The 19,322-nt window shown below is 42.0% G+C and overlaps 2 protein-coding genes across 2 annotated transcripts; both read left to right on the forward strand.

Annotated features, from left to right (window-relative positions):
* The first annotated feature begins 212 nt into the window (after window positions 1–212).
* Window positions 213–3,138, forward strand: LOC138588779 (collagen, type XIX, alpha 1). The gene is made up of 5 exons (XM_069659030.1): window positions 213–252; window positions 764–896; window positions 1,218–1,614; window positions 2,723–2,806; window positions 3,034–3,138. The coding sequence occupies exons 1-5, from the start codon at window positions 213–215 to the stop codon at window positions 3,136–3,138; spliced, it is 759 nt and encodes a 252-aa protein (XP_069515131.1).
* A 163-nt stretch (window positions 3,139–3,301) lies between these two features.
* On the forward strand, window positions 3,302–19,091 carry col9a1b (collagen, type IX, alpha 1b). The gene is made up of 32 exons (XM_069658947.1): window positions 3,302–3,376; window positions 3,833–3,895; window positions 3,992–4,027; window positions 4,121–4,183; window positions 5,253–5,306; window positions 5,670–5,705; window positions 5,838–5,861; window positions 5,966–6,019; window positions 7,186–7,239; window positions 7,463–7,495; window positions 7,580–7,636; window positions 7,734–7,787; window positions 9,857–9,910; window positions 10,022–10,075; window positions 10,203–10,256; window positions 10,349–10,402; window positions 10,504–10,557; window positions 10,639–10,692; window positions 11,736–11,789; window positions 12,450–12,494; window positions 12,578–12,631; window positions 12,722–12,775; window positions 12,879–12,932; window positions 14,135–14,206; window positions 14,384–14,419; window positions 14,507–14,551; window positions 14,661–14,693; window positions 14,803–14,949; window positions 16,594–16,648; window positions 17,544–17,732; window positions 18,630–18,707; window positions 18,895–19,091. Exons 1-32 carry the CDS (start codon window positions 3,302–3,304, stop codon window positions 19,089–19,091), a joined length of 2,040 nt encoding a protein of 679 aa, XP_069515048.1.
* The last annotated feature ends 231 nt before the right edge of the window (window positions 19,092–19,322 follow it).

Consider the following 19,322-nt stretch of genomic DNA (forward strand, 5'->3'; position numbering starts at 1 on the left):
CACAAACAGCCGGAGATAGCCCTAATATTTATTCAAGGCAGTGGTGCAGCTTTCCAAACACTGAGCTTTCATTCCCTACCCACACTGGCACAGACACTCACACACAAACACACACTCTCTCTTTCTTCGACTACTAACGGGCTGCTTTCTGTTTCCACCTTGCAGCTGTGAGATTTTCATCTCAAGTTGGTATTCATGGGGAGCAGCAGTTTATGTGCCCTCAGATCAGCGTCGGGGAGGATCATTTCCCAGGTGGCTTCATAATAACTAAGCATTTTTTGGACTGTTTTATTTGCCTGACATTACACTGCCTATATGAGAAAAGAACTGCTAAATATTAGTCTTATTTTAAAATATACATTACAGTTAAACTTACACAAAGCTGTATAGACGTAGATGGTAACTCAGTCTGTTGGTACTTGGCTTGGGAACCGGAGGGTGGCTTGTTCAAGCATGGAATTGGGGCTGGTAGCTGGAGAGGTACCAGCTCATTCCCTTGGCACTGTCAAGGTGTGCTTGAGTAAGGCACTGACTCCCCCAACTGCTTGGGGCGTATGTACATGTGCAGCCCCCTCACTCTGACATCTCTCCATTAGTGCATGTCCATAATGTTTGTGCATGTGTGCATTTCAGGCCTTTGTGTGTAGCAGGTTTGTAAAAACAGTGAAAAAATAGAATTTCCCCTGAGTGTTTAATAAAGTATGTCTTCTTCTATGGTTTCAAAACTGCATCCTGTGATTTTTTTTTGCCTTTATACCTTTAGGATTTTATATTATGTCCCAGTTCCACATCGCTGAGCTGGCAAGAAGGGGCACTGTTAAAAAGGTCCCTGGGTCATCTCCTCAGCATGTTGCCTATCAAATAGGCCCAGCATTCAACTTCAGGATCAACACAAGGTAAGCTGCAGGGCGTTACAATGGGCGTTGTATGAGTGAACACTGACATCTAGTGGTTGAGCTGGAGGAACGCCATCTACCCTGTCCATGGTCCTGAACATCAGAGACTGAACTCACCTGTAACATCATGTACCTTCTGTAATACAACTTAAAAACACACTACACAAAACTGATATATCATATGATGATTTCACTATCATAAAAAGTATGTAGTGGGTGATACAATTAAAGTTAAGCACCACGACTATATGACAAACTTTATTATATGTTTTATTCAGTATGTAAGTTGAAGGTTTAATAATATCCATCCTGTTGTTTCAGATCAGCTTATCCCCTGGGACTGCCGGAGGAGTTTGCATTTGTAGCTGTGCTGCGCATGAGTGGCAGCACCATCAATAAAAAGTGGAATATCTGGCAAATGCAGGATGTAAATGGAAATGAGCAGCTGTCTGTCAGACTCAATGGGGAGTCCAAGACTCTGGAGTTTACTTTCACATCGGTGGAAACCGGGAGACAGACTGTTGTCTTCAGCACTGTGGCTTCTCTTTTCAATGACCAGTGGCACAAAGTCCTGCTTGACGTCAGCAGCCGCTCTGTCACCCTTTCCGTGGACTGTGTCATGATCGGTTCTCAGAGTATACCGCCACGACAAAAAGTCAGTCTGGATGGCTTCACGTTGATAGGAAAGCTCAAGGATAACCCAGTGATGGCAATTCCGGTACGTCTATTTGAGTTTTGCAACTGCAGCAAGACTCACCACAATAAAGTTTAGCCAATTTCAGATCCTCAAACGATCCATGAACATCCCATCAGTTTATTATTTATGGGAGGGAGATTGGGCACCAATGCAAGTTTCTGAAGCAGTACGCTTAAGCCGAGTCACGGATAAACAACATCATCGGGCCATTTTGTGATGCTTGATATCTTTATATCATTTTTGCATTAACTATGTGCATGTGATGTCTTGACATTTAGTTTACTTTAAGTTTAAGCTACACGCAAAGAATGGGGTCATAACATATGATCACTTGTCCAAACACATTTCTCACTAACATATGGGCCCAATGGCTTAATTATTTATTATCGTTAAAAGAAACATTTTGATTATCCACGTGCGCAAAACTTGATCGTTACGGACATTTTCTGGCATTTCAATTTGTGCTTTGTTATCTTAGAGTAGGAGATGAAAAGAATTTGCACCAGTAACGGTTACACTGCAAAAAGAAAGACTATTAATTGTAAAATTACTTCTGAGACATATATTTCTACTCTCTTGCTTGATAATGCATGCTCTGTGGTTTCCTTTGTGGGGCCTTCACATGCAAAGGTTTGGGAACGCCTGTGTTTTCTCACCCTCCTGTTTGGTTTGTCTGTAGTTTACGTCTGCTGTCTCTCCATTCAGGCTTTGGCGACAAATATGTGGAATTTGTTGCAGGTTCTGGTGAAGAATAGCTGAGCACAGACTAAACCATTCTGCAGTACCACATTATGCAGCTCACGTGCATGGTTTTTTAAAGGTTCATGCGCCTTTTGTTTGGCACAATTGCGCACGAAAGTGCAATCATGTTAACCAGATTTAATCACATTTTAACTCCTAGGCTAAGAATTCAAAGACCATAGTAAAGGTCTATAATAAGTCTCTTACTGTAACTAATTTATTGTGCAAACACAGCACGTGCTCTGCGTTTTATCGTGGCATCCTTTTGATCTAAAGGAGTCACAATATAGAACTGTGCAACTTTAACAGAGCAGCATAAGAGCTCGATACTGTTAATCTGTGTCATATATATTGCTTATCTATTTTTTTCCATTATTTGTTCATAAAGTTTGAACTCCAGTCGATGCTGATTCACTGCGACGTCACGCGAGCCCGGACAAATGCGTGTTATGACCTCCCGGCCAGGACATCGGTAAGAAGAATTAGAATAACACAATGAACAGAAATCTGTGGATGGAAGTCTCACTTAAGTTTTGGTTTAGCTGAATGAGTCTTAATAGAGTGGAAAATAAAACAAGCAGCATTCATATTGTAAAAGCACAAGTTAGTGTACAATGTTGTAACTCTGTAACACTGTGAAGACGACTAAATTGATCACCACTTAAATGTACTTTGAATAAAATTATTCGGGCCATACAGTCGCAGAGATTAAATAACCCGCTGACCCTGCCTATTGGTGCTGTCTGCGCGTTGGTCCCTCCCCTTGGTGCCCCCCCTTGCAAACCCTCCAATCCCTTCCTGTAACCAAACAATGTATGAATATACATGAGCCCGTGGTGGCTATGGGACCTCGGATGGTCTAGATAGCTGAAGCGGATTCAGTTGGGTTGTTTTGTCGGGGGCTCCGTCAACCCAACAAATCCCAGAGAAAGGACTACTTTTAACCTTTCCTGCCCACGGGGAGATCATGGCTCAGGCCCCCAGCGTTAGAGGGCCACTGCTGGTTCTGCTTCTGCAGCTTGTCCTTATCTGCTTCGCTCAAGTAAGACTCATTATGTTTCTCTCTCTTTCTCTCTGGTGTCTCTATTTGTCTCTATAGACTGATGTGACCGAGGTGCAGGTGAGTGTTCTCCTAGTGGCATGCTATATAACAAGCTCTATTTTACCTAGAACTCTGCAAAGTGTACGAAACAAGCTAAAAGTTTAATATTTTCCTCAATTGGTATTTTTAAACTTCTACTTTTACATTGTGCTATCTCATCTTTGATAAATTCTGCAATCAGAATTCAGCTCCACGGCCGGAGAGAAATTTGAATGTATCTCAAAGACAGTCTTGTATTCTGGCAGCATAAGAAAGGTGGTGCACCTGTTCTCATTCTTTTAATATCGTCTGTGAAGCAGTGTTTAAGTATATAAGAAAAGGCAAAAATTGGTTGATGTTTTTTTCAGATATTTAAGCAGATATTTTGTCTTATTTTATTATCATTATTTTACCCAGAGGAGTCAAGGAGCTGCTGGCCCTCCTGGACCTGCAGGTGTACCAGGAATTGATGGCATCGCTGTAAGTGCTCTGTAACATTGTCCAGATAATGTGAGGAAAACTTTGCAGGTAGTTCTCTATTTGCTCACCTTAAAGCTCTGAATCTCTTTGTCACAGGGGGAGAGGGGAGAAGACGGCGAGGATGGTCCTTCTGTAACTATAACCTTTGATTAAAGCAAATAAAATGATGCACTGTTTTTACATTGTTGGGCTTTTCACTGATTTATGTGGAACCTTTGTTTCAAGGGACCTGATGGAGACTCTGGTAAACCTGGATCTTCAGGATTACCTGGGATTCCTGGGAATGATGTGAGTGCTTGATGTTTAATGTTTCATCTTTTTGGTGTTTGCTGCATAAGTGAGATCAACATGCAACCTACAAATAAGCCTGCAAGGGGGTGAAACTCCAAAGGTTGATGCGACCACCACTGTAACTTTTTAGTCTTTAAGAGTAACAACTGAAATGTCAGATTTTGTAGGAGATCTGTGCGCAAAAATGTGAAGAATTTATTAAACAGGATCCAAATTTCCTTTGCAACAGGGTAAACCAGGGCCTGAGTGTAATTAACTTCCAGTCAGAGTTTAAAGTCGGGTTAGAAAAACATCCACACATAACACTGCTGCTATTATAAAAATGTACACGTTAATGCATTATAAGTAATTTCCTGTGCTCTATCAGGAGTCTTAAACAATAGCAGCTCTGTTGCCCGGCCGGCGTTGGTATCTCCTGTTGAGAATCCTCAAAACAGTGTGGAATGATGTCTTTCAGTGCGCTTGTTTGAAATGGGCCAGAGGAATGTTGCTCGCTGCTTGGTTTGCAGTCTGAGAGTTTTGCCCTCTGCCCCGGCGCTGACTTTTTCTGTGTGTCTGTGAAGTTGAACACACTCTAGTGGACGTCATGACGTGTGCAAAAACCGAGCCTTCGTCTTAATGTGGATGACAAATCTGCAGTGCAGGAGGTGGTTATAGTCAATCTCTTTTATGAATACATAGGACTCCTCCCACTGGATTGTGTTGTGATGATGTAACATAGGGGGGAGTATTGCCTTTTGAAGCAGAAGGTACATCAAGTTTCAAATTAAGGTGAAAATAAACTAGTCATGAAAATAAAAGGAACTCATTTTAAACATTTGCACTCCCATTCTACTATAAAAGTTAGATTTATGATGATGCTTTCGGCTTGGATCGTGATTGTGGGCGTCTCCTGTCTTAGATTGAACAAATACAACCATGCACTATATTTTGGCCATAACATTTTGGTAATAAAAAGCATTTAAATTAAATCTGTTCCTCGATTTTTTGATTGTGCATAAAGGCGCAGCAGTGCCTGAAGCTTTGCTGTGATCTATTAGTTAAGCCTGATCTCTCTTCTCTGCAGGGTTTGACTGGCCCCATTGGAGATCCTGGATCCGAAGGTCCCCCCGGACAGAAAGTAAGTGACTAATGAGCCTTTGCTTTCCTGCTTCAGAGACCGTCAGTGAAACGGTTGCCAAGCTGCTGTCCAGTCTTTTGGCTGGGCACGGGAGCTGCAGTGCATAAACCAATTCCTCGTGACAAATGAGACTTAATCCTGCAAGTCTTCTGTGTAATCTCCGTGGGGAATGAAGCCCCAACATCGGTTCTCATTAGACTAAACATTGCTGGGTCAAGTGTGCCCGACGCAGTCATGTGATGAGCTGGAGGAATGTTAACTCAGATCGTCTGCAGGCTCGAATAGCTCTACTTTACCTGGAGTACTTCAGTGTGTGGTTCATAACCTGTGTATGTTTGTCATGTTTTTATCTTCCTCTTTTAGGGTGAACCTGGAAAATCTGGACCTCGTGGGACGTCTGTAAGTAGCATTTCATCTCTGAACCAGTCAGTCAAAGCATCAGATCAACAATAACCGTCTGGAAATTACATAATGTTGAGGCCTCTTTGTCCTGTCATATCATTAAGTCATACTGTATGTGTCTCTCTTTAGGGTGTTGGGCAAGATGGACCCCCCGTAAGTAAATTGTTTAAGCTATTAAATCAAAGTCTATAGTAAGTTTTGGTAGTCTTTATTAAAGAATTGTTGATACTGAATACCTACATTGTGTCTTTGAACAGGGACCACCTGGGCCTGGAGGACTTCTGGGTGAAGTTGGAAAAGTTGGACCACCTGTAAGTAGAGGCAGAGAAGCTCAGGAAGTTTTACTCTGTTTAAAACAAGGACCATTAAATACGCTCAGTTAGTGATATGGGGTATGGTAGGATATGTGGTGGTGGTATGCAAGCACCCTTCAAGGACAGAGTGGATGTTTTTATCTTTATGTAATGACCATGATAACAAAACAAGTGAAGGTTAGTGCGAGCTTAAGTTAAATGTAAGCAGGTGAGGCCGCACACAGTGTATCTGCACTGTACAACACTAGATACTGTAGAAGCTAAGCATCAGCCCTCAGAATCAGTTCTGTTCTTGTGTTGGGAGGTTTTGGTCCCTATGGACCGCATCCTCTTGCCAGAGGGAAGGGTCTCAAAGAGACTGTGTCCAGGGTGAGAGGGGTCGGCCTCAATCTTACCTGCACGCCTCAGGGTCCTGGAGGTGTACAGGTCGTGTAGAGATGGCAGATTACAGCCGATCACCCTCTCTGCAGAGCGGATGATACGCTGCAGCCTGCGCTCGCAGCAGTGTGCCAGAAACCTTCACAAACCTATGATAAAACATTTGTACACACACACATAAAAACACATCAAACACATGCTGTACATACTCTGTGCAACATCTACTCATTTTATATTCAGTCAAAAAGTATTTTACCAGCTTAATGTTTAACCATGCATGGATTCACACATTTTAACACATTTATTCATGGTGAAAAATCATCTCAAAATGTAAAATATTCAGCATTTCATTTTGCCTCTGGCTGCTTGATTACCCAGAATTAATATTGGCTTTATACACAAGACTCTTTTGACGGTGTGTTGCATTTTTAATTTTGCCTCTTGGCTATCGTGTCAGCATCAGCTCGCATTGGATTTCAAAGCAGTGATCTGGGATATACAGTTTGGTGTTTAGCCCTTAATCTGTCATAGAACATTAAAGGTAACATCACCTCTGACAATCTATGGAAATATCTACTTTAAAGGTAAAAATAGGGTCTTACTTAAATTCACCCATGAGACTTTAAGCATAAAACAATTGAGCTATGGTTTCAAGTCCTGTTGAAGTAAATGTGTCAGGATCATCTTTCTTACTGATAGAAATCTCCAGTCTCTAACAGTCATGGAGCGACCAGTGCATGTATTCTCTCTGTGTAGTTTCTGACACATGTTACGTCTCTCCACAGGGGGCTATGGGTGTGAGGGGGCCACAGGGACCTCGTGGACCAACAGGGCCCAGAGTAAGTGACACACCTTCGTTTGACCTCTCAGATGATTTGCAAATGATTACATTCAGCTTTTTATTTCACTCGAGGGCGAGCCACGAAATCAATTTGGCCTTGTTAGCGATCACCGCTGCACACTGCCGTCCTTCCCCGAGGGATTTACAAGCTCCTTACCTCCATCATGACGGTGATAAAGTGCAATATAAAGGTGCTAAATCATATTTTCTCTTACTTTCAGGGTGCAGCTGGAATGCAAGGCAATGCTGAGCTGGTAAAGCATTATTTTCTGTAGATTATGATTATTTTTTTGCACAATATGTCTGGAATATTTACAGATTTCTATGTTGTTGTTTAGTGTCCAAACTCTTGCCCACCTGGAACCCCTGGACATCCTGGCCTTCCTGGCATGAAGGTGAGAAACAGTGTTTTCTGTCGCACTAAAATCATGCACGTGTCCCAAAAGGAAGAGTGTTTAATGGATGCTTCTTTTATTTTCTGTATGTTTTAAGGGCCACAAAGGTGTAAAAGGTGAAGCAGGAGAACCTGGAAAACAAGGGCACAAGGTAAAAACATTCAATTTAGTGTCACATCCTTGTTTTAAACCTGAAACCAAACATTTCTAGTCATGACAAATGTTCTAAGCGTCCACAACAACAACAGTGGGAATTTATTCTCACATAAAACCACAAAAATAGACACTTAAAACATAAATTTCTCTCCACAACTGTCACACATGCCACAACGTTCCACATCAGGAAAAATTATGCACATCCTAAACCTGAAGAAGGAATTCCCGGCGCCTTTGAGACAAGTATTATTCGGCTGCTCTATTTCAAGAGGAAGTGATACATGCCTTTATGTAATGCCTGTGACTCCTTGTAATGCACGGAGGATGATTCATTTGAAATGATGTTCAAGCACAACTGCCCTCTCTCTGTAATGTGTCTATGCACTATATAAATGGAAATGAGTCTGGGCCCATCTCCCTTTATCACCCCATGCCAGGGTGTGATTTACTGTCGGTCTGCGCCCCGTCCTGAGAATGATTTTCTCCTTCACTGGAAGTTTCATTGTAGGGACCTTTTGCCTGTTTTCCACTCTCGGATTCACACATTTGAACTAAAAGTTGACAACAGAACAAGCAGATGTTGTGCTTTAGTTGGAAGTAGATAATTCAAGAAGAAAATTGAAACACAAAATAAGTTTGCATCACAAAGATTGCACCTTGACACATGGTTGAAGTTACCTAGAATTCATGCAGTGCTTCACTTTGTGTTTGAAATCAACAGAAGCAATAATGATTACATATTAATTATAACAATATCATGAAAACCTGACAATAAGCAGAAACAAGAAGAATTTTTAAGTCCTTTCTTTGCTCAAATCAACAAAAAAGATTCTTTCTTTCTTTGAATGATTCAGCAATTTAGACGAGTACAATCAAGCAGGATTAAGAACATGCTCCATTCTTCTTTCTCCTGAATGTAAACAAATGTTAAACCGTTCATTCCCCTTCGTTTGTTGTGCAATATTTGTGTCAAATGGGAAACAAACGAAGGCAGGAACACTTTTGCTGTGTTCGAAATGCTACTATATGCTACTATACGAGCAGTACGCAGTGATTTGGCCAAAATGTAGTATGCAAACAAAAGCAAAATGTGCAGTATGCCAAAAATACCCGGATGTCGTTCTGATTTGTAGAAATCTACCTCGCCTACTGTATCCCACAATGCAAAGCGCTGGAACGTTACAACGGCAGTTGAAATGGCCGACAGCAGCAGAAGAGCAGAAGGGGGCGCTATAACTAAAGTTATAGTGGTGGGCTATTGTTTACTTCCGCTTTCCAAAACCAGAAACTGGAGCCTGGCGTAGCATACTGCAAAATGAATTTGAACAGCTCTGTACTACATACTACCGCCGAACTCAGTATGCAGTATGCAGTAATTAGTATATAGTATCCGATTTCGAACACAGCCAAAGACTAAATACACTTGGGAGGTGAGGCTAAGCAGACACAGGTGAGACAACCATGAGGCAGGTGAGAACAGTAAGGGCAGGGCACATAATCAGACAAACAGGAAACACACAAAGGCAGGAAGTGGATCAACACGAGAGACAAAGTAAAACAGGAGATATCTGAACGCTGAAATACAATTCAAAAACATCACTAAACTAGAACTAAATCATGACAATTTGTTCATAAGTTATGTACAGTTCATATGTCTCAAAAGCCAATTGTAATATATATTATTAACAGAAGAAATTGCCTTTTTAATGACAGAAAACATGCAGCCTCAGGCCCTAACCACTCTCAGTCTTAATGGATATGCCCCCTCAGGTCCACCAGAGTCAGCATATAAATTATTTGTAATTGCAAAGCAGCAGAATGATAATTTGGAGTTAAATGGTCTGCTTCTGCCTCCCTGCAATCAATTAAAAACAGGGTATTATGTACTTAGTTTTCTAATTACCACACAGTTGAAAGGGGAGCAGCCTTGGTTTGAATACTTCTGCGAGAGAAACAACAAAGGGATGTATCATGTGTTAGGATGCGGTTTCACTCTTGTAATGTAGTTTAATGTGTAGTTCTGATTGTCTTCATGCTCATGATGTTTCTTTTTGTGTCACTCAGGGTGAGGAGGGTGACCAGGGAGGTCCAGGGGAGGTCGGATCCCAGGGACCAACGGTTAGATTCTGTTTTTATTACCTGATATGAACAGTATTTAAAGCTACATTTTGTTTTAGCTTCTTTTTTTCTGCTCACTGAGACACCTGTGGCATCTGTGTGTTTTTTCAGGGTCCTCAGGGACTTCGTGGAGCCACGGGAATGATGGGACCGAAAGGAGAGATGGTAAGGCTTCTATACTTTCTAGTCTCTGTGGTGGCTTACATCACATTCTTCCTAAAAAAAATCCAGGATGAATTTCTAATAAAATGTTCATCCTTGAAAAAACACCAATGCTGTTGTTGTCCTGCAGGGTGCTCGAGGTCTTGATGGAGATCCAGGTCCCCAGGGGGTTGCCGGGGCAACTGTGAGTTTGTCCCACGTTACAAAAACATTTATTTTTGCAGCTAATCAGGTTGGAATGAGTTGCTATTATTTTTATTTATTTATTATTTTTAGGGAGATCAAGGCCAGAGAGGCGTGATGGGCGAGCTTGGGCCTGGAGGTGAAACGGTCAGTACAAAAATCAGACATTTTCTGAGGTAGAAAATAAACGCTGATTCACTGATTTGTACAATCAAAACTGACAAATCTGTTGATGCTTTGTTGCTCAGGGTGTTCAAGGGCGGAGAGGAATCACAGGTCTGCCAGGTCCCAAAGGAGAGGCTGTGAGTGTTTGATCAATGATGACAAGAAAAGCTTCAGATGAGCTGTGTGCAAATATTTAAGTTTGTGCTTTTTATCTGCAGGGCTTGCCGGGTGTTGACGGTCGTGAGGGTATTCCTGGGATGCCGGGAGCAAAGGTAATGTATCATTTTTTATAACTTCATATGAAAAAAAACCCCATATAACATATTATGTTAAAGTTGATGATATTAAAATATATTTGCTATTAGAGATGTTGCGATAACATTTTACCTTCCTTATACAGATTCGGAACCAAGACACTGTGTTCTTTTTAGATTTTATTTATGGTGGTTTTGCATACAAAGTGAAATCAAGCAGACAAAACATAATTAAACCAAGTAAAGAAGAAAAACAACAACGAGGTACTAGTATTAATGACAACGATAATAACAGTATACATACATACACGTGTGACCTCCAGCTTTCACACACAAGTACACACACGTGCATCTAAATAACACGCACACAAGACAATGTGTTGGTCGATAGAGTACCCCTCCTAAATAGTGTGGGGGAAAAAAAGCTACATATTATCATTTTCAACAGCTGTATACTTCTGACCTTGACATGAAACATATTATCATATAAACAAGCTGAGCTAATGCTAGCAGCAGCTAATGCTAGCAGCAGCTAATGTAGCAGCAGCTCAGCTAGCGGCCTATTCTGATGTCCTGGGTCGGCCATAAAGTGTCACAGAAACCCACATTTGTAACTTTTTTTTTTAACAAGTTTTAATTAATTTAATTAACTTAAAAAAAAACATAAAGCCTACAAACATTTGGTGTGAGAACAATGATTGCTGAAATTTTGCTAGCTTTGGCTAACATTACACTCTTTGCTAGCACCGCACTGTTGTTGCTATTGTCACGAATACTTAATTAGTTCTTCTTTGCAGCTCTGCAACAGTAGTTGCTTGTGTCAGCCATAGTATATATCATTGCTGTGAAGGCTACTGTTATAGAGAAGAAAAACAAGCTGATGTTTTTGGAGGGCTATTTAATTATGGATAATTGAGCAGACTCACAGATACCCAAAACCACGTTTTAAGCTACATCAGAGGCTGCATCTCAGATGCTGGTATACGGATAGAAACAACTGTTTGTTATTTGCGTGTTTGGAGCAACTCAACTTCACTTTTTCACCGTCTGTTTCCCTGCAGGGAGGCATTGGAAAGGCAGGCGCTCCTGGAGAGGTCGGACTTCAGGGACTGCCTGTGAGTATGGCCTTTGACCCCCAACTGTCAAGACTGACTCTGATTGGATGCACCTGAGTAAACCCACCAGGAGCACTTTAAAACACCCTGCAGTCTCACTTGCTCATCTATACTGCAGTAACAAGCAGCAGAAAAACAATCTTTCTTGATTTTGTATTTTATAATAGAGTGTATAATAAAGTTACTCTATTTTTCTGTAGGTTGTCGAGCAAATAATCCTTTAGAATTCCTTCCCTCCCACCCATACAGCAGGCAGTGCAGGGTAATCGCTCTCTTCCTCGGAATGAAAAGTGAGAGCTAAGTTTTCGCTGCCCTTTAATCTGTGATTAGTCTAATGAACGGCTCTAATGAGAATCAGTTGGCAGACACGAACAGTCTGCCTGTGGCGGCTTTCAGAAAGATTTTGAAGGCATAAAAGTCATCACCCGATTTAAATATCCTGAGCGCTTTTATCACCTTAAGCTTATTTGGGTCAAAAGCTCAAACAAATATATTTTTTATCCCTTAAGCCTGCCGTCTTAGCGCTCCAGTGTTTCTCAAGTGTGACACAGCCAAGTGTGATTATTCTTGGGACTGACGCTCCCTGCTTCCTCCTTTGTTGTAAGAAATTGTTCTCTTTGTTATTGTTCTCTTACCTCCACACATGTCCTCTGTTTTCAGGGCCTGCCTGGTTCACCTGGACCAAAAGGCTCTGGTGGCTCTAAGGTGGTTTGCTTGATCAATTACTTCATATTGCACATTTTTCTTTTATTTTTACCTCTTAATGATTGCGGTTGTTGTCTGCTCAGGGAGACGCTGGTCAATCAGGCTTCTCTGGAACAATGGGGTCTGCTGGAAAAACCGTAAGTATGAGCAGTAGGTGTTGAAAAGCTGCCGTCGCCTCTGTTGTCGCCTCTGATGTGTCACCGTGTCATCTTTCCATCACACCACAGGGTGAGCGCGGAGAGCAGGGAGAGGTGGGGCCTGTGGGACCAATTGGTGGACCTGTGAGTATTTTTGCCTGCTTAAAATATGTATATATATTTTTATTTTGTTCACACTTTAATTTGAAACTCAACCCTTTTACAATACTTCCTCTTCTTCCCTCAGGGAGATGTAGGAGAGCAAGGCCCTCTTGGTCCATCAGGCAAGCCAGGTGCAAGGGTAAGATATGATTGACACTTTGTTTTATTCTCGTCTTTTTTATCCTTTTTTTTAATGCATTCTTTTGTTTTCACATCTATTTATATTTTCTCTATCCTAGCATATTCCTCTTGTTCCTTCCTGGTGCCTGTTTGGCTTGTTATTCATTTGATCTCTTGGTTCTATCGTGCAGTATTTGCACTTTGCATCTTTGTTTTACTCTCCTGATTCTTCTTTTAATTTGTAATCAAATTAAAACTTAAACTACTCCCTCTGTATGAAAGGTGCTATATAAATAAAGTTGATTAAAATTGTGTTTATTATTCTTATTATTATAAACCTATGAGCTCTAAAGCACAATAAAATAAAGGTTTTTATGGATTCATTTTAATGAAACTCTTACATTAGAGTCTATCCACGCCTTTATTTTGAAAATAAAAGCCGATAAAAACCTCAGCAGCCAGTTTACATCCCACAATCATGAGTAAAAATATAAAGTGAAACCTTTACAAAGTCCAAACACAAGAAGAGGCTCCAAACAATCATTAATGCCTCCAGCATTTTTGACTCTTTAAATGAAAGAACCCTAAAAGAAGTGAAGCCTCAGAGTGTTTGGTCCTGGCTGTTGTCTCACTGGAATGTCTCAGAGAATAGAGCGAGGCTGGATCTCACATGAGCTCTATTTTCACAGTAAGGGGAGACTAGTAAGCAGCGGGCTGAATGAGCTCTCTGTTCTGCTGGCATTCCTCAGACAGTCGGTCGGTGATCAAAGGGGAGAATGGGACACAGACAGGTCTGAGAGAATAAGAGGCAATGCTCAGCTGTGTTTAAAGTCCATTTTATTACAAGTATTGATCTTTGAGCTGTTTCAGGAACGTTAGGTGTTGATGAAATGGCAAAGTGCGTTATTTTGTCCTTTGATGGCTACAGGCCTTCACCGTCATGCATATTGTACAAGGACATTTTCTGTGCATCTGCCCCACATGCACACACTTATAATTGCAATAAAAAATAGATGGATAAAAAGTGGTTAAAAAAAGATGTGCATCCAAGGGTTGCATGACCTTCTCAGTTGCACATTAAATGTTACTGCACATTAAAAAGTATTGCACATTTAATTTATTGCACATTATTGTCCCTTTTAGTATGTAAATACAGTCCTGCTGTGTTGAGTGTCGCTGAGATGTTTCTACTCACAAGATGTGCGTGTTTGTTTGTCACAGGGACCCAAAGGTGACCCCGGCCTTCCTGGTCTCCCTGGTCCTTCTGGCCTGCCTGGGGTGAAAGGAGAGAGGGTAAGAGTGGGCCACAGTCCTGTTCAGAGCCCGCTTTAAGCACTATTGTCTGAGAACTGGTCAGTGACAAACAGCTGATCAGCTCCCTCTAGTGTGGACGAATGGAAATATTCTACTTCTAAATTCTGCAAGTCACAACACTCTTTTTAATTAACACACGTCTTTGGTTTATTCCAGGGAGAGCGTGGAGAAGTAGGACCTAAAGGAGAGCAGGTATGATATTAATGCTCTCTTAAATGTAATGCTGCATTTAAATAACAGGTGGGTTTCTTTGCATAAACCATTCATGTGTTTTTATAGGGAGTACAAGGTGATGAAGGAACCTCAGGAGACAAAGGGGCTGTTGTAAGTTGTAACACCAACACCTTTAATTAAAAACTATTCAACACCTGCACGATACAAACTTACAAACTTGTCCCTGCTTGCATCCTTTCTCTTTTATGAATAATCTCAGGGTGAGGCAGGAGAAGATGGCGCTAAAGGAGAGGTGAGTTTAGACAGATTTTTTAACCTGACGTCTCGAGGTTGTCAGACTGTTGAGAATAGGCTGCAGCTTCTTAATACCTCTCGGGTCTGGTACCTTATTTCCCATGAAGGTCGGTAACCCAGGCGAGCCCGGCAGAAGAGGTCCTGAGGGAAGTCGAGGACAGCCTGGCATCGAGGGGCCGCCCGGCACACCTGGACCAAGGGGCATGCAGGGAAACAGGGGTGCAACTGGAGTCAGAGGGTCCCAGGGTCCCGCGGTAAGTCCAGGAAATAACACTTTAAGTCTAAAGACAGAAATGAGTGTCCTCAGCCAAAACCAGATGTAAGCACTCACTAAAAGCTTCAGGAGTTTGAATTGAATCCTCCCTTGCTTCAAGCTCACCTGCAGTTTCATACCCTTATAGAAACAGGTAAAATACCAAGTCAAATTCAATACCTGCGTTTTTATCATAGACTGTATGTATATAAGACTGGAGGTAGCCTCTTGTTTTAACAAGTGAAACCAATGTGGAAGTGCTTTAAACCTGCATTCTTTCTAACAGCCAGCAGGGGGCGACTCTGCATGTTAAAATAAGAAGAAGTGATTGTATAAAACCAGACAGAGAAATGGCCCTACTTCTAGTTTATGGTCTAAATCGTTAGTTTCAAGTCTTATAAAGCAGGGTGTGAATTAGGAGGTGGCTACTGTGATCAGTTAACATACTGGACACTCTCCTCTTGTCTCTCACACACCTGGAGCAGCGTCTCCACACATGCTCATCAGAAAAACACACATACACACAGACTTCGGCTGGTACGTCCCTCCTGTAAATGCATTGATTGAGATGTGACGTCTTCTGTTAAATATTGACCTTCTTATTCTGTTTTAAAAGATTTTAAGTGCAGCGGTGTAGGGTCGGTCTCATTAGTCGGGTTTGATCGTTTCGACACACAACATCTTTAACAGCGAGCCTCCTTCACACGCAGCTCACCTGCTGCTGTGGAAATAAGATTGCAGGTGAAAAATACAAACCTCGAGTTGTGTTATTTCAGCGACTTTGTAAAATGTGCAGCTCATGATGAATGTCAGAGCAGACACATGTAGGAAGAGAGATACAGGAAGAGCTGCTGTGTGCAGGTACAGCAGGTGAAGGTGTGTAGGGAGAAATAACTGAAGAGACGCCAGGTGAGCAGATTAAACATATGGTGGAGAACAATGAAGCACAGTTATAATGGAATTACGATATAACTTTCTTTAAACCCCCCAGCCCTTCCCCCATCACTCGCTCGCTGTGAATGTTCCTGAGTATTACCTCCAGTGTTCACACATCGGACCCCGACTTCTTCCTGACATTTTACTAGGAGGCTGGCAGCAGAAAGTCAAAAATTTGGCCGTTTGCGTTCACACGTGAAGTCCACCTGGACAATGTCAGTAATTGTTCAGGAGTGCAGTGCATGTGTGAAAGGGGCTTGCGATTGTTGCGAACATGTCAGCCTGTCAACCAGGATAGAGATGCATGTATGCTTATCCACCCTGTCCTACAAACATGGTCTCTTCCTTCTCCAAAAAAACAAGATGGAAACATGTAAAATGCAAAAGTCTGGGTTCACAAACCACTGGGTGACGACATTTTGGCATCGTCCACTTCTGTCATACAGTCTATTGTTGTTTCGAGGGAAACCAATTACTTCTCAGGAGAGGAGAAAGGAAGCATCGTTTCCTGCTTCACCTCAGTTCACTTCAATTTTATAAAAAGTGTTTAACCAGCCCAAGGACAAGTAGAAGTTTCTCTACCCAAAGAGGGCCTTGTCAGTGACACAGGAGGAGTTCTGTTTTGACTTGATAACAGTTCTGTGGAGTCTTCACATAAATGTTTTAAACACTGTCATGAAATCTATTAAGTCATCTTTCTTCCTTCCAGGGCAAAGAGCCGAGCGATCAGCACATCAAACAAGTTTGCATGCGAGTCATGCAAGGTAAGAAGTGATAGGCCTTTGACCCCATTTATCATTCCCCTGTGCCTCATTTCATGAGTTTAATCTCCTCCAGAATGCCTCATTACACCACCACACATAGAGCCGCCCCCTTCGCTGTCTCATTGATCCGACGGTTGCTGAATCCTCTCCAGTTCAAAAAGGAAAAGTCTCATAACCAGAACATGAAATAAGCTTCAGCCTTTGTTTGTGTGATGGATGAAAGATTCCTTCTCGGAGCTTTAGAAACGTCTCACTGAAGTCACAACCTCTGTACTCTTCATTCTGTTGCTCTTACGTCTTCACAACTCATCTCCTACACTCATGATTTTTTTATAGCCAATGTGCTGAAAAATTAATTTCACCTCCAGCAGACCTGCACTCCTCTGCTCCGAGCGGAGAGTCTGCCTGGAAAGGAAATCTCAAAAAAAGAGCATTCGAGCAGCGGCTGCATGAATTTAAATCAGGAGCCAGAAAACTAGAATCTTAAGTGCAAAATAGCATGCAAGAGGGAACCACATGAGATTCATATTAGATCCTTTGCACCATGAACATACATTTTCTGCCGCTGATTACTGGAAATAAAGGGTATTATCTCCTCCCTGCTCAATCTACTGAGCTTCTGTGGAGAAAGGTTGAAAAACAGGAGCAGCTCGAGGGACGTCGTGCCCATAGATTCACCTCGCTCTGCTTCACATTCAAGTCAAGAACAAGAGCTGTTGGACCATCTCCTTCATGAGAGCTGCTTTCAGAATGAACCTTCTCATCCTTCACTATGATTTATTACAACCTATCCAAGCTCCCCCGACTGTAAACTACAACTGTGAGGAAACATTGAGTGCTTGTGTACTTATGGTTCATCAGGTTCATCCTCTTCTTTCCCTTTGTGCTCCAACAGAACAGCTGGCCCAGTTAGCCGCTAGTTTAAGGAGGCCTGAGTCAGGTGTGGCTGGCTTACCTGGAAAACCGGGACTTCCAGGACCTCCTGGGGCACCGGGAGACAACGGCTTCCCTGGGCAGTCTGGAACAAGAGGCCTCCCCGGACTCAAAGGGCCGCCAGGAGTTATCGGAGTCAAAGGACCTAAAGGTAATGAATGTAGTGGCAGGAGTTGCGGTGAGGGAAGTTAACATCAAATAAAATGATATGTTTGTTTTACACTTTAAATACATGAACGTGTCGAAGGTCACTAGGAAGTGCCTAACCTTCCTTCTCTGTAATCAACCAGCAGGGGGCGACTCTACCTGTTGCAAAAAAGTCAGATTGTATGAAACTAGAGGGACAAATGACTCTACTTCTAAGTTAATAATAATTACATTAAAATATTTTAATTATATAGCGCTTTAAAAGGTACTCAAAGGCACTTTACATGAACGAAAGAACAGAAGCAACAACAGCAAATACATTAAAAACAAAAACAATCAAAGTACAAGACTTAAAGTAAATAAAATATGTATGTAAAGGTAAGAGAAAGTTAAAAAGAAATAAGAGATCATAGGTTAAAAGCAGATTTAAATAGATTTAGGTTTTCAATGGAAAAGGCTCTGTCTGGGAAGTTGATTCATTATCCCAGTAAACAACTTCCAACAAGTTTACTGTCTCAATCGCTAGTTTCAAATCTTTTCGAATTATAGCACGATGTTTACTTTCAATGACGGCGATTAAGACGTTACAAACGTCTCATCCAAATATGTTGTGACCTGTGACTGCAACGTTTCAAAAGTAGGGTTTGCAAACCATCTCTTGCCTCTTGGTTTAAGAAGTGAAATCAGTGTGGAAGTGCTTTAAACCTGCATTCTTTCTAATGGCCAGCAGAGGGCGACTCCACCGGTTAAAAAAAGAAGTCTGATTGTATAAAACCAGAAAGGAAAATGAGCCAAATCTGTTCACCTCTGATTCCAGCGTTTCACAAACCGTGGTTCAGTTGGCTGCTTCTTTCATAGTCTATGGTTGTACAAAATATCTTAATGCATTAACATGTTCCAGGTGAAATGGGAGACAGAGGCTCCAGAGGGCCCACTGCGAGAGGACCCAAAGGTCAGCCAGGATCTCCTGGACTTCCTGGTGAGTCAATTCAGCCTTCTGAATCTGTTCCACTATTGCAACACATTTTCTACATCTTCTTACAAAGAATACTCATTCCATTTTACAATCTGATCTTAAAGAGATCCATTTTACTATGAGTGACCTCTTAAGATGCAAACCTTTCAGTGTAGCACCTAGCATCCTAAAATGACTTTTGCGATCACAGGTGAGCCAGGCAAACCCGGCTATGGTCGGGATGGTCGGGACGGGCAGAGGGGACCTCCTGGTTCTCACGGACAGGCCGGCGTACCTGGGCCTCCTGGATCAGCTGGTCCTAATGGTTACTGTGATCCGTCAGCCTGCAACCTCCAGGCGGGAGCTGCCCACCAGTCTCTGGATGTGAAGGGACCTGCAGGGAACTAAGAGCCACTGTGGCAGAGACAGACAGACTGTTTGATCAGCTCCTCCGAGCACACAACATTTTTCTCACTGTCTTCCACGAGGCTGTGGTTGCTGTGGTGTCTTCAATCCATTAACCTCCAGTCTGGTGAGCATGTTTTGTGCCAGCCACACGTCCATCAGAAGGAGCCAGACTCTTCAAGTTTAAAAAAACACAAAACATTGATTTGTACGTTCTGCAAAAATCGAGCTTGT

The sequence above is a fragment of the Semicossyphus pulcher genome, unplaced genomic scaffold, assembly GCF_022749685.1.
Source record: "Semicossyphus pulcher isolate SPU_LCO1_2020_fin unplaced genomic scaffold, fSemPul1.0.p SCAF_12, whole genome shotgun sequence".
NCBI lineage: Eukaryota > Metazoa > Chordata > Actinopteri > Labriformes > Labridae > Semicossyphus > Semicossyphus pulcher.